We start from the raw sequence: 14,128 nt of genomic DNA on the forward strand, positions 1-14,128 counted from the left end.
TATCTTTAATCCTAGCACTTGGGAAGCAGAGGCAGGCAGACCTCTATACATCCAAGGCCTCTATAAGTCTCAATTAGAGGTGCAGGCCAGCAAGGGCCACATAGTAAGACCCTATCTCCAAAAAAACAAGAGACAAGAAAACAAAACCTAAGTTGGCCTTAACAAAAACCCTCTGTATTATTAAGCATTTTGGACCAAAAACAGAAGTACCCAAAACAAAATTTAATCTATCTTTTATTGAAGAAACAAACACAAAAATGATCAGGGGCATACACTTGTGTGCATATGTAAAATCAAGCAGAATGCAACCTACCTTGAAGGTTTACAGGCTGAGCCAGTAAATAACTTCCAGAATTCTCTGTCAAATTCAATTAAACTACCTTGAATAATGGCCCCAAGTAAACCAAAGTTTTCAGTTTGTGTATGTTCAGAACTAATACCACGAAAGGCAATAGACCAAATTTTAACCCACAGTTTCAGTAAGTCTGATTTTTGAGAGCTTTCTAGGTTTGATTTCTTCCCTTGACATAAGGCAACTTCCATAAGGCATCGTAACACATATGGTGTGCGTGCTCCACGCCGCTGTTGAGGTAGAAGCTGGTACAGTATCAGCAGTAATGGAGACAGCTCACAGTTAGGTAAACTGGAAGGATACTTTGATATTAATTGGGTTGCAATCTGTAGCCTGAAAGGAAAACAAAAGAATCTGAATTTTTATCACTCCCATTAACAATTTAGAAGAAAACAAATACACAATTATATACCTTTATGTATATTAACTAAAGCATCATCTTCACTATTTTCCATAGTGTTTTTAAAATAAAATAACTATTGATATTTACTAGGCCCAATTGCTAATTATGGAAGGAAGAATTAAAACTTCTGCCTAGCTCTTTACATAAAACCTCAACCAAAAAAAAAAAAAAAAAAAAAAGGAAGAAAAGAAGAAAACACAACTATGTTTCTGATCTTTTGCCTAAATATTTGTCCTTGGATACCAATTTATTATTCAACATAATGTATTGTGAATTCTCTAGAATAGCGGTGCTCAACTTGGGAGTTGAACAAACCTTTCACCGGAGTCACATATCAGATTATCTTGCATATCGGATATATTTATATTATGAACAGCAGCACAATTGCATTTATGAAGTAGCAACTAAAATAATTTTATGGCGGGATCACCACAACATGAGGAACTGTATTAAAGGATCATGGCATTATGAAGATTGAGAATCACTGATGTAGGAGTGCTTCTCGACAACTGGAGTCCTGTGTTATTCAATGCTGCACATCTAAAATGTGACACATAAAAATCATTCAGTAATTCTTTTTGTTTGTTTTGCAAGACAGGGTTTCTCTCTGTAGTCCTGGCTGCTCTGGATCTCACTTTGTAGACCAAATTGGCCTTGAACTCAAGAGATCCGCCTGTCTCTGCCAAGTACTGGGATTAAGTTCATGTGCCATCACTGCAGAACTAGTATTTCTTAACTAATTTGACAAAGAATCTGATGTAGAACTCTCAATTATATAAAATAAATATAAGCTTAAGTAGTAAGTAACAAATTCTATATGGCTTTCTTCATAATGCAATTAAATCTAAAGATTCCAAAACACGGTAAAGTGCCACACAAGTATGCGCGCCACACACACTCTCTCTCTCTCTCTCTCCTGTACATTTCTCAGTATCTTTAGGCACTCTGCTTAACATTTCTAAGTTGGTCCCTTTCAGCAAAGTGAACAAGCCTGACTAGATATAATCTAATGATCCTTATCAAAATTAAAAAACTAATCTGTTATTCTAAAATTGTGCATATTTAATTATGCATGAATGAAAATAAAGAGAAGGAAAAAACCAAAACTCAAACTCTACTCTCATGACAAAATTACCCTGTGATTACTGAATGTTCTTTAATTCACTGCTAATACAAATATACATGAAGGTACTTTGCACTGTAAAAAAAAAAAATCCCTTAATGAGGTTTATAGCTCAGTGAATCCCAAAGGCAGAAAGTAAGGCTGACAATCACAGCCAGGTCCCTCTTCCTAAAAAGGTAGATGAGCCTTTAGTGGCTATCTCAATAACACTGGGAGTAGAGAAATGACAGCTCAAGTGACACCGAAGAGGAAAAATAAACACTTTACCAAGGCACAAGATCAAAATCATTCTGTGACTTCTGAAGATGATCTTTTATCACTTCCCAGCCTACTTCTATTCTCCTTTTTTTGCAAGGCACAGTATAATCAGTAGATTCTCTTTGTGTAGTAAAAGACTGAGAAATCTCCACCAATCTGGTATCGGCATTAAAAAGCTGCAAGGAAAAAAAAAAACATGTTTATTGCTACAATTTCCCAATAAATCATGGTGGGGGATCCCTCTCAAATGAAGATGCAGGAACTCATAATGATTAAAAGTTATAGAAATATATGAACATTAGTGTGTTTACGAAACTGCAAATTGTGTATTTCCAACAGAATTAAAAATTAAATTTACTGAGCTAGAGAGATGGCTCAGCAATTAAAAGCACTGACTGTTCTTCCAGAGGACCGGGATCAATTCTTAGCACCCATATGACAGGTAACAGCTGTAACTCCAAGATCTAACACCCTCGCACAGACATAAATGCAGGCAAAATACCAATGCAAATAAAGATAAATTTTAAAAAATGTAAATTCACCATTCATATTTAAGAGAGCAAAATTACCACCAGGATGTCAACCAAATCCGTGGGGAGAAGAATTTTACTTAAGACACAGTAGGACATCAACTGATAACTGGATAAGCAAAATGTACCACATCCATGTAATTATTATTCCATTATAAGAAGGAATAAAATACTAATTTGTAGTGTCGAGTGGAAAATATTTCACCATATGAAGGAAGCCAGGCATAAACGACCACAAATTTATGATTACACATCTATGAATTATCCAAAACAGACAAACCATTCACAGATATAGAAGCAGATTGGTAGCTAAGAGAAACAAATAGATGTAACTAAAAGCTAGTAAGTCTGAAGTTTCTTTTGAGATGACAAAGAGGCTTTGAAATTAGATTTTGGTGATAGTTTTAGAACAAACCAATAATAATTACTATTGTAAATATCAGTGAATTTTATGATATGTGAATTCTAATTTAACTTTAAGGATACATCCACTTTCCCTGTATATGACTGTCATCACTGGGTCTAGACATATGTTCAGGAGTTATTTTTCAATTAAAAGGGTTAATTTCAAATACACATAATTTGAAAATAAGTGTTATATGTATAGAATAGTTTATAGTTTTCTTGCGATTATGCAAGGTGTAATTGTCCAGCAGAAAGAAAATAACCAGAAAATTTCAAATATGACAACAGCTACTATACCTGGTGACAGATATCTGCCATCAAATCAATCAAATTTTCCTTGACAGCAATATTACGAGATCCTGAAGAGTATTTCCCTCTACTTCCTATATGACTTATCTCATTCACCAGCAGGTCATATAAGTTGTACAAGATACTTTTCCATTTTGTTGATTCGTAAGCACCTGTAACCCAGAAACACAGTAAGTGCATTTATATACAAACCCCATCTGCACTGCCAGCTCTCACATCAATATTAGATGTCTAGTACTAATACATCTTTAGGAAATATCCTTAAAAACTCTATTCCCTTCATAATTAGTTAACTGTGGTGTTATAAATACCCTCACATTCGCATCTAAAATTTTCCCTTTTCTAATGCATGATGTCCTCTAAGGAGAATAAGCTCCATTCCACATGGCAACAGCATCTTTAATTCTTATTATTGTTAAGAGGAACTATTACCAGCTTCTTCCACTAGTAAATATATGATGTTATCTATTTATGGTGGTTAGCTCACCATTCACATCACACTCCAGTGAACTTATGACCCTCTCAAAAGGCTTAACCAGAGTCTGCAGAGTCTGGTGAACTTATTTCTCCAACTGTCTGATCCTCATGGAAAAAGGATAGGGCTATTAATTCTCACAAAAAGCATATCATAAAAATAAATTATTGGAAGCTAAAACTGAGTTTTTCCTGGAAGTCTCATCCTCCTGTCAAATTTTCACCATAAATATGCAGTTAAATAACACACGAAACCACCTCTTAACCAGCCTGTTCTTTATCCTGGATAGGGCAAGGGGAAAGGCTGAGAAGTCACAATTCTAGAAGAGCTTATACATATAAAATAAAAAGTGGCTACAACAATTGTCCTCCATTCTAGCTGTTGTTATTTAATGTGACAGGGCATGTTAACAAAATCATCACAGTCAGCCATGATGAACTAGTCTGAAGGACAGTGCAAGCTCAAAGGCAATCAGACACAGCAGAACAGAGTTCTTTTAAGTCAGGTGTCATTCAATCCAATTCTAAAGAGTGAATACTCCGTTTCAGGAAAAAAAAAAAAAAAAAAAGGCAAATCAATCAGGACGAACAAGAGATCAGTATTTTACTGTTGTACGCTGCCCCTTCTGCCCCCCCCCCAAGAAAACATGTGGTGTAACTAAAAGCACAAGGTGCAGCCATTGTCACATTTTTACCTCACATGTCTTTGCAAAGACTTAAGCACATAATCTCCTTAGAAACTGAGTAAGTGGATGGGCTGTTTTCAGTTTAGCTATCTTATTTCCTATTAGAAATAAGAAGCAACTCGCAGATAAACAAGTTCCTGCTGTCTCTAACCTCCTTTGCTCTATAGCCTGTTTCACCTCTTAATAGTGAAGATGGATAAATGATTTTTGGAGGAACAGGCAATGTCTCATACTTGTTTTCATCATAATACTTTCTTGAACAATGTAAAGGCAATTTACTGCCACTGACTGAAATTCAAGAAAATGAATGAAAAACAGCCTGAAGACTAACCATACTATTAACCAAAAACTTCATTCATCTACAGAATATTGATACCATACTTGGGTCTCTTATATTTTAATGAAGTATATGCAAACAAGGAGAGTTTCCTTTATACCTTTTTCAGGGGCTTTGGCTCCTTGTGGATGATGGATATAAATTTGCAGTTGAATTAATTCAATGATTACTTCTTTTAAAGAATCATTAAGTCTGTGTTGAGTCCAAATACACAGTAAGGTAGGAAGAATTTCATCTCCTACTTCACACACCCGTTTCCGGAAGTTGACAGCCAAAGTCTTGAGGAAAATGATAAGGGCTGCTAAGATATGACTTAAGCCAGGAGAGTTCTTTTCTTGTCTGCAACAGAAGACAATGTCAACACAGTATAACAGGCACATTCTAAAGAATAAGATCTAATTTTCAAACAGTATCATATTCTTGGTTCAAATCTCTTCAGAAAACAAAACAAAAACCAACACAACAGCACTAACCTGTTGTGGAATATTATTTTAACTATGTAAAGATGCATTACATTTGTTTACGCTGTGTTTGTTTAACAATGTAAAGATCTGTTTGTTGCTGTAACTGCCTAAGGCACCGGATTGGTCTAAAAAAAAGCTGAATAGCCAAAAGCTAGGCAGTAGAGAGATAAGAGGGGCTGGCAGGCAGGGAGATTAAGTAGGAGGAGTAATCTATTCTAGAAATGAGAAAGGGAGAAAGAGAGGGAAACGCCCAGGGCCAGCCAGCCAGGCAGCCAGACAGCCAGATACTGTGGAAGCAGGAAAAACATGAGATACAGAACAAAAGGTAAAAAGCCCCAAGGCAAAATGTGGTTAAAGAAAAGCAGGATAAATTAAGTTTTAAGAGTTAGTGGGACAAGCATAGGAAAAGGCTGAGCATTCATAATTGATAATAAGTCTCCATGTCTTGATTTGGGAAGGTGGAGGTCTATACTAACCAGTAACAAAAACACTGATTCTCGCATGGGGAATCAACAAACTTGTCCTGTTAACCTCTCTGCTACTAAACCACTGTCTAAAAACACAGAATTGATTTGTATACCTACAATTCGTGTGTTTAACGTAAATTAGAAAAATGCCACACATATTTATACCAATGCTTCCAAAATATTTTATTACTCTATCCTCAATATAATACATCTATCCTTAAAACGTAGTGAATTAAATTACTTAAGTGATATTCATCTTCCTTTGTTATCAGATGAGAAAGACCCCAAGACTCACGCTTAAGAGTGTCATTTAGTATTTGCATATTAAGGAAATTTGTTTCTGATCCTTTAAGAAACTGCTGGTTCTGAGTTAATGGTTCCTTTTGAAAAACAGTATTTTACACTCCCACCAATGCAATGAGTTATCTTTTCTCCAAACTGTTGAGAGCCTTTGCTATTTCTTTATTTCTACGGTACCATTTTATCTCATTATGGTTTGGCCTTCATGTCTTTGACAGCTAAGGAAGTTAAATGTTTACTTTATGAATTCATTGGCTGCACAATTATTTTTCTTTTCTTGTCTATTTTCTCATGATATAGGCCAAGTTAGCCATAAACTTGCAATTATCCTATGCAGAACCCCCGGAGTACTGGAATTACTGAAGTACACCACTACACCCAGACCTTAGCCAATCTTTTTTTAAGTAAGTGTATTTAAAGACCTTTAATAACAAACTATTTTTATTCATCAATGTGTCTTGGTCAAATTCACCCATCTTATCTCCCCGACAACATGGTTTTGTTCCTGGGTTTGCTAAAGTTGTTATATAATCTGGACTTTAAGTCTTTAGTGAGATAAACAGTGTGCAAAAAGCCTCCCCATTTCCAAAGCTATCTCTTGAGTCTGCATAGTATTCCCTTTCTGTGAAAAAGCTGAGTTCATATAACTCCATTTATCTCTTTTTGGTTTCATGTTTTAGGGGTTTAGCTTTTATCTTTTAGGAAATTATTTAGTGTGCGTGCACATGTGTACATGTATGCATGAAGATCTCTAAAGGAGGATGCTGAATGTCCCAACTATTCTTCACATCATTCTCTTCAAAGAGGGTCTATCATTCAGACTGAAGTTTGCCATTTTGGAGCAAGGCTGGTGGTCAGCAGGCTGCAAAGATTCTCTGTCTCTGTTTTCAACTCCAACACTGTGCTGGGATTAAAAGCCTGTCCAGTTACACTGAGCTGTTTTATTGGGTGGGGAGGTGGCTTAGTAAGTATGAACATTGGTGCACCCCTTTTATAAATATCTTAAAGTATTTCATCTGTTTTCTTCACGTTTCTAAGTTGCAAATCTTTGGTCTATTTAAGGTTTCTTTTATGATTTTTTTTTCATATAGGATGGGAAATAGAGGTCATGCTACATACAAAATATGAAATATCACAGTAGAACATTTGAACATAATTATGTTAATAAATTTAATATTCAAGAAAATAGAAATAGCCTGATTTGATAGTTACATACCGTATACCTATTACCATATTTTACATCACAAATTTGAGCAACTAAAATTACCTCTGTTTAAAAGATAGTATTTTTTAGTCACTAAATTTAAAACATGATCATGACAAGAAGATTTAATGCAGTTTGGTACCATATGAAAAGACAATGATTACCTTGCATACTGAACAGCCTTGGAAAAAAAATCTAAAAACTTAGAAGGTAATCCATCAGTCTGTGAACAGCATCCTCCAGTGACAGCATGAATTATTCTAGCCACTAAAACTCTATTGATGTCTTGTGATGGTCTGAGATACAGCCTGAAGTACACAGAGAACAATTCTAAAAATGGGGGGGGGGGGGGGGAGAATTAGCTAATTAATGTAAAAAAATCAAGTACGTTCAACATCATAATTCAACTTAAGCTGTAATTCTCCATAGACAAGGCATTAAAGATAACCTTGAATTTAACAGAATATTCTATCAATGGTTATATAATATACTTAAAATAAATAGCATGTTCCGAGGGTATCTGTTTAACAGCCAGGCCTCAGATAAGCTACTTTACTTCTCTATGCCTACGCTCCTTTACCTAGGACTAACCAAGTCTTTGACAAAGTCTTGGTGTCCTATCAATGCTGTTCTTTAAATATATTACCACTTATGAATGACCTCAAAGTTCACTCTGCTTGTAACATAATAGCATTAACAGTTGCATGGATTTTGGCAAAGGACATGAGCTTCTTGCTCAAAGAAAAAGGAAAGTTTATTCCTCACAGCATTAACAGGCAGAATACTTCCATCTTTGCATTAGTTTCCCAACCTCAATAGCATCATGAAGAGGGACAGCTGACCCAAATGAAAATAGTAGCACTTTTATAAATAAAAGGGTTAAAAGCAAAACCATTCTTTGTTGTTTGGATGGGTTTCTTTGTTTGTTTTTCAAGATAGGGTTTCTTTTTTGTAACAGCCCTGGCTATCTTGAAACTCACTCTGTAGACCAGGCTGACCTGAAACTCAGAGATCTGCCTGCCTCTGCCTCCTGAGTGCTGTGATTAAAGGTATGTGCCACCAACTACTGGCAAGAGCAAAACTACTCTCTGTGTGAAGGAAGCCATTGACTTTACCTCCTAAGTTATTCACTATACAATACACCCTTGAAAAAAGTAGTCTGGATTAAAACAATGAAAGGAAAAGAAAAAGGCAGCCAGCATCTCTATGTCAGAGACATGCAGAAAAGTAAAATTTATTGAGAATTATCCCAAATATAAAAATAAGTAAACTAGTGGCTTAAGATTTATTCCTATTAAAAGATAAGAAAAATAACGACCATCTGTATCTTTCTTTTCAATTGTTCATGTCAAGATTCTGGAGAAATTGACAAATGCCTTAAAATCAGATATTGGAAGATATACAAGGCCAACATAAATATTTCAAACATTATATTGGAAAACGTAATTTTTAATCTTACTATGTAATGAGTTTATAAAATTATAGCAATTATATCAACGTTTTCATTGCATTAAATAGCCACACAATGGTAAAAATGTTTATACACACATACTGAAGAGAAATTCTTTTAAATAATTTTATCTTTTATTGACAGATTAGGCAAGATGAAGTAGAAAAAGACAAAATTGCAATTGCTTCTCACTAAAGCACAGACTTCAAGGCATGTTACTCAGAATTGATCCAAATTTTCACAAAATCCATCATACTCCAATAGAGGGGTATAAAGGATGACATAAGACACTTCTAGAAATCTCAGAAGAACAGACTCCTGCTTCTTCAAAAATGGTGAGATATATGCATTCATACATGTACTTTCTCCATGAATCCAATAGCAAAAAAAAAAAAAAAAAAAAGAACAAAAAACAAAAAACAAAAAAACAAAAACCCAAAGGTAGATAGTAAAATTGCATATGAAAAATAAGTTGAAAAAAATGAAAACCCAAATATCATCAAATGGAAATTTCTTGAGGCATTAAAAATGAGCAATCCTGGCACCTGCAAATGAAACTAAATGATATAAGCCTTTCAGATCTGTTATTTTTGTTTAACAACCTGGACAACAACACAATGCTAAAATGATATACAAAATGAGCCTGACTCTGGTAAGGTTTCAAGTTAGATAGCATCTCTGCCTAATCCAATGAATACTTGTACACTTTATCCTTCGTATAACATATAAGGTGTCCCCCACATCCATTTGAACTCAGAACTTTTGCTTTCTACTTCTGTGTCATCTCTCTCTTTTGGTTATTCCTGTCACCTTTACTTATGGTCCAGTTGAGATGTCACCATTGTGTACACACATTGTATACATGAATGTGTATTATAACAAATGGAATGGTAATTTTTATTTGGAACATTTTTCAGTCACTGGATTGAATAATTACAAACAGAGCAGTGATCTTTGAAATCTATAATTACAGTTCTATTAAGCAACTACTATAAACTATGTGACTTAATAATTTAAAAGTACATAATAAATTAAAATTAAGAACTGAACAGTAGTACATACCTACAATCCCAGCTCTCGGGAGACCAAGGCAGGAGGATTGCAAGTTGAAGAACAGAACAGGATATATAGCAAGATCTTATCTTGAAAAAACAAAGAATTTAAGGATCTGATTCTCTAATGATATAATTTCATCAATGTAATGTTAAATTTGAGTCATCTGTGAGATGTAGACTACTTTTACTGTTGAAATTTCATTTTATAAGAGAAAAGACTTCAAAACATACCTAGCCACTGTTGCTGAGATATTTCACACCAGTATTTTCTCACAGAAAGAATATCTTTAAGTAGTATGTTGCTACAATCAGCTCCATAAGTTAAACCATTAGATGAATCTCTCACTGTATCCATGACATAATTCAAGAGGTCTTGACATTTTAGCCTGGGTGCTCCTATTTAAAAATAAAATGAAAAAGTAAGAACATAAAGATGTTAAAAATAAAAAATTCTTGGAATGCCAACTTCTTTAAATGATTCCACTCAGGAAACTGCTATCAATTCACTTTACCCTTAACAGCAAATCCTGTAACCTCCAAGTAAAATTCAGCTTGTTCGTTATTTTGTTAATGATCTTTTACTGGAATGCAATCATGTGAAATGAGTAACTGCTACAGATAATATATGAGCCAGAAAGTTGTAAAAAAAACTTCACTATATAACTTCATCAAAGATTAAGTTTGCCACCAGGCTGTGGTGGCGCACTCATGAGGCTGACACAGGCGGATCTCCGTGAGTTCGAGGCCAGCCTGGTCTACAGAGTTCCAAGACAGCAAGGGACACACAAAGAAATGATGTCTCACCGCCATCCAAAAAGATTGAGTTTGTCAACCCCTAAAGATATAGCAGAAATAACAATTATCTTTAATACTTTACAACTCACAATTCCTGGCATTAGACTTAAAAGGATTCTACGTCTCTGAGCATCTTTATGAAAACATTTATTAAAATAATCTTTATTCTAATTAGAAATAGCCTATTTACTCTAAAAAACATGACTATTTCAATGGCATCTAACAGCATACAAATGGTATACATATAGAAAAGGCTGAAAGTTTAACAACACAGTATTTTAGATTATGAAAAATAATTGCTAATAAATGTTTTTTTTTATTTTACATATTGATCCCAGTTCCCTCTCCCTCTCTTCCTCCCTTCCATGCCCCCAGCCCCCCTTTCATCCTACCCACCCACCCTCACTCCACAGGGAGTGTGATGCCTCATTTAGAGTATGAACTAAGCCCTCTCTCTTGCCTCTAGGATATGGGAATATCCCTCCATAGGGAATGTGCTCCCAAAGTCCTTTCATGCACCAGGGATACATCCTGGTTCCACTGTCAGAGATTCCCCTTAGACTGCCCAGGCCCAGGCCTTCTGAGACCCATGTTCAGGGGGTCTGAGTCAGTCCAATGCTGGTTTCCTATCAGTCTGGGGGTCCATTAGCTCCCTCTTGTTCAGGTCAGCTCTCTCTGTCAGTTTCTGTAACCTGGTTTTGCCCCCATTTTCTTATCACTCCTCCCTCTCTGCAATTGGATTCCAGGAGGTTGACTCAGTGTTTATCTGTGGGTGTCTGCTTCTGTTTCCATCAGCTACTAGATGAGGGCTCTAGGATGGTATATACGTTAGTTATCAATCTCATTATCAGAGAAGGGCATTTAAGGTAACCTTTCCACTGTTGCTCAGATTGTTAGTTGGAGTTATCCTTGTAAGTCTCTAGACATTTCTCTATAGTCAGTTTTCTCTTCAAACCTATGACTCCCTTTATGTCGAGCGCTATCGCCTTGCCTGCAAGAACGATGCTCAACAACAGGATTCTTCTGTAGTGTAGCTTTATTGGGCGGCTCTTACTGTGAGATGAGGAAGGACCCTGAGGAGGAAAAAGGGCTCTGCTTATATATGCTCAGAGGAGTCGTGTCCGTTACTGATTGGTGCAGCCCACGATACTCGTGATAAACACCCCATGACATGTGTTACGCATACGCATTGCTATCCTTCGGGAGGAAAACAACCATGCCTTGCTGGCTCATGGACAGGAAACCAGTGCCATCTTCGGGAGTGGCACTGGTGGCTCTCTACACCTTTATTATGGTATCTCTTCTTTCTTTTTTGCTCTCGTTTATTCCTTCCCTGACTCAATCTTCCTAGACCCACATGCTCTCCTCTCCTCCCTTTCTCCTAATTCCCTCTCTACTCATTGCCCCCCCCCCACACTCCCAATATGCTCAGGAGATCTTGTTCCTTTCCCCTTCTGTAAGGGACCTTGCATAAGGCACTTTAAGCAGCCACCTTTTCTAAAGTTTTATTATTTTTGTATATGTGTATGGTTGTTTTGCCTGCATGTATGTCTGTCAATCACATGCACGCAGTGCTTGTGGAGGCCAGAAGACAGACAGCATCAGATCCCCTAGGATTGGAGTTATAGGTAGTTGGGAGCTCCCATGTGGGTGCTGGGGATTTAATTCAAGTCTTCTAGAAAAGCAGTCAGTGCTCTTAACCAAAGTCACCTCTCCCACCCCTAGGTGTATAATCTTAAAGGTCACAAAATTACATTTCAAACAATTTAAACAAGGCACAGTATTATACACCAATAATCCCAATGGCCCCAGGTAAAGGCAAGATTAGGAAAGTCAAAGTGTCATTCCTGACTATATTAAGACCATGTTGGGCCACATGGAGACCCCATCTAAAAAAGAAAAAAAAAAAAAAGGAAAAAATTAAGTCAGGTAGGGTGGTGCATGTCTGTTCTATAGCCATCCAGGGCTATAGAAATAAAAAGGTTTTATTTTCATCAAATCATACTGATGTCAAAACTAGAATACTATCGTTTCTTCAATATTGACTTTATTTTGAAATGGAACTATGTGTAGAGTTCAATGCAAAATGCACATATGAACTGTATTAGACTAGCACTCTCTCAATGATGAGACTGTTTATATTCAGAAGTATCATCCTAAGGTAAGTACTCACTGACATCACAGCACAATAGCTTTCAGTTAGGGCTTATGGTTTCAGGCATCTGGCCCATGATGGTATCCACACCCATGTGATCTTTTTCTACTATTCCTACTATCTCACACAACTCTTGAAACTTTTTTTAAATCTAAAGTATTACTTGTATTACCAGACATTATTGAAAGGATTAACTTTCATATTACCATAAATGCTCAGAACCCACAGTAGATAACAAATAAAGTTAACTTAATAAATATTAACATAAACTCATATTTTTCTATATATTTTATCTCAGAATATCCTCTTGCTCTGCTAAACATAAATGTTTTAAAAGTTACAATTTACTTTCTAAAAAGGTTCTCACACTAGAGGTTAAAATTCAGTGACACAATATTTGCCTAGCATGCACAAACCATGAGTTTCATACCTATCACTTTTAAAAAAACAAAAACAAAAAAAGTAAACAAAAATTTAACAATCTGTCTTATAAAAAGGCTGAGTTGTCTGTACGCGTAAGAAACCTGATGAATTAGTTTGCACAGCTGGGATTTCTATTCTTTACACTCTGCTTAATACAGAATCAGGAATAACAGTATTCAAGTTCCTTCTTAGTTATTCCCACACCCACTAGTTATTTAATGTTTTTCTTCATTCTACTTTGAATGCAACATTAAACAAGTCTGTTAAAACTTCAATGTGTGTTTAAATAGAAAGTAAGGTAACATGGTATCTCTGGTTTTAGGTTTAAAGAGCCTGACACTACAAAATCCACTTTTTTTAATTTAATTTTTTGTTGAAATAGATTCTTTTTTCATACAATACAACTTTACAGTTTCCCATTCCTCTGGATCCACTCTCCTTCTGTCACTCATTAGGAAAGAATGGGCTTCTAAGAGATAACAACCAAACATAATAAAATATAAAACAAAAACCATCCCATTGATGCCAAACCAGGCAACCTAAGAGCCACAACAGCCAGCCCAAGAATCAGAGCCCCACTTATTCACACTCAGGAGTCCCATAAAAATATACGCTGTCAGCTGTAATATATACATAGAGGACCTGGTGCAGGCTCATGTTGGCCCTGTGCTTGCCTGCTGCTTCAGATTCTGTGAGTTCAAATTAAAAGCTAGCACCTAAGTAAAACAGTACTTATAACTGTTTAAATGATCTTGTATTAGCAATTTTACTTTTTTGTAAACCAATATATTGGTACATTTTTAAATGTTATCTCCAAGATTAATTTTCTAACTAAGTTTCTTTTTACTAGAAGGCAAAATTACAAACTACAAATCTTTCTGCAGGGTAACCAACTTGGTATCTTAGCCTAACAGTGGTGGTGCATGCCTTTAGTCCTA

The 14,128-nt window shown here is 35.8% G+C and overlaps 1 protein-coding gene across 1 annotated transcript in view; it reads right to left on the reverse strand.

Moving 5' to 3' along the window:
* Atm (ATM serine/threonine kinase) overlaps nucleotides 1-14,128 on the reverse strand; it is a 100,744-nt gene that overhangs the window by 79,187 nt on the left and 7,429 nt on the right. Inside the window, exons 5-10 of the mRNA XM_051197473.1 lie at nucleotides 10,049-10,213; nucleotides 7,477-7,642; nucleotides 4,978-5,216; nucleotides 3,369-3,532; nucleotides 2,146-2,312; nucleotides 314-685 (exon numbers count right to left, since the gene is read on the reverse strand). Of these exons, the coding sequence (XP_051053430.1) occupies nucleotides 314-685; nucleotides 2,146-2,312; nucleotides 3,369-3,532; nucleotides 4,978-5,216; nucleotides 7,477-7,642; nucleotides 10,049-10,213 (1,273 nt within the window). The remainder of the gene's footprint in view (nucleotides 1-313; nucleotides 686-2,145; nucleotides 2,313-3,368; nucleotides 3,533-4,977; nucleotides 5,217-7,476; nucleotides 7,643-10,048; nucleotides 10,214-14,128) is intronic.

This window comes from Phodopus roborovskii, unplaced genomic scaffold (genome assembly GCF_943737965.1).
Source record: "Phodopus roborovskii unplaced genomic scaffold, PHOROB, whole genome shotgun sequence".
Classification (NCBI taxonomy): domain Eukaryota; kingdom Metazoa; phylum Chordata; class Mammalia; order Rodentia; family Cricetidae; genus Phodopus; species Phodopus roborovskii.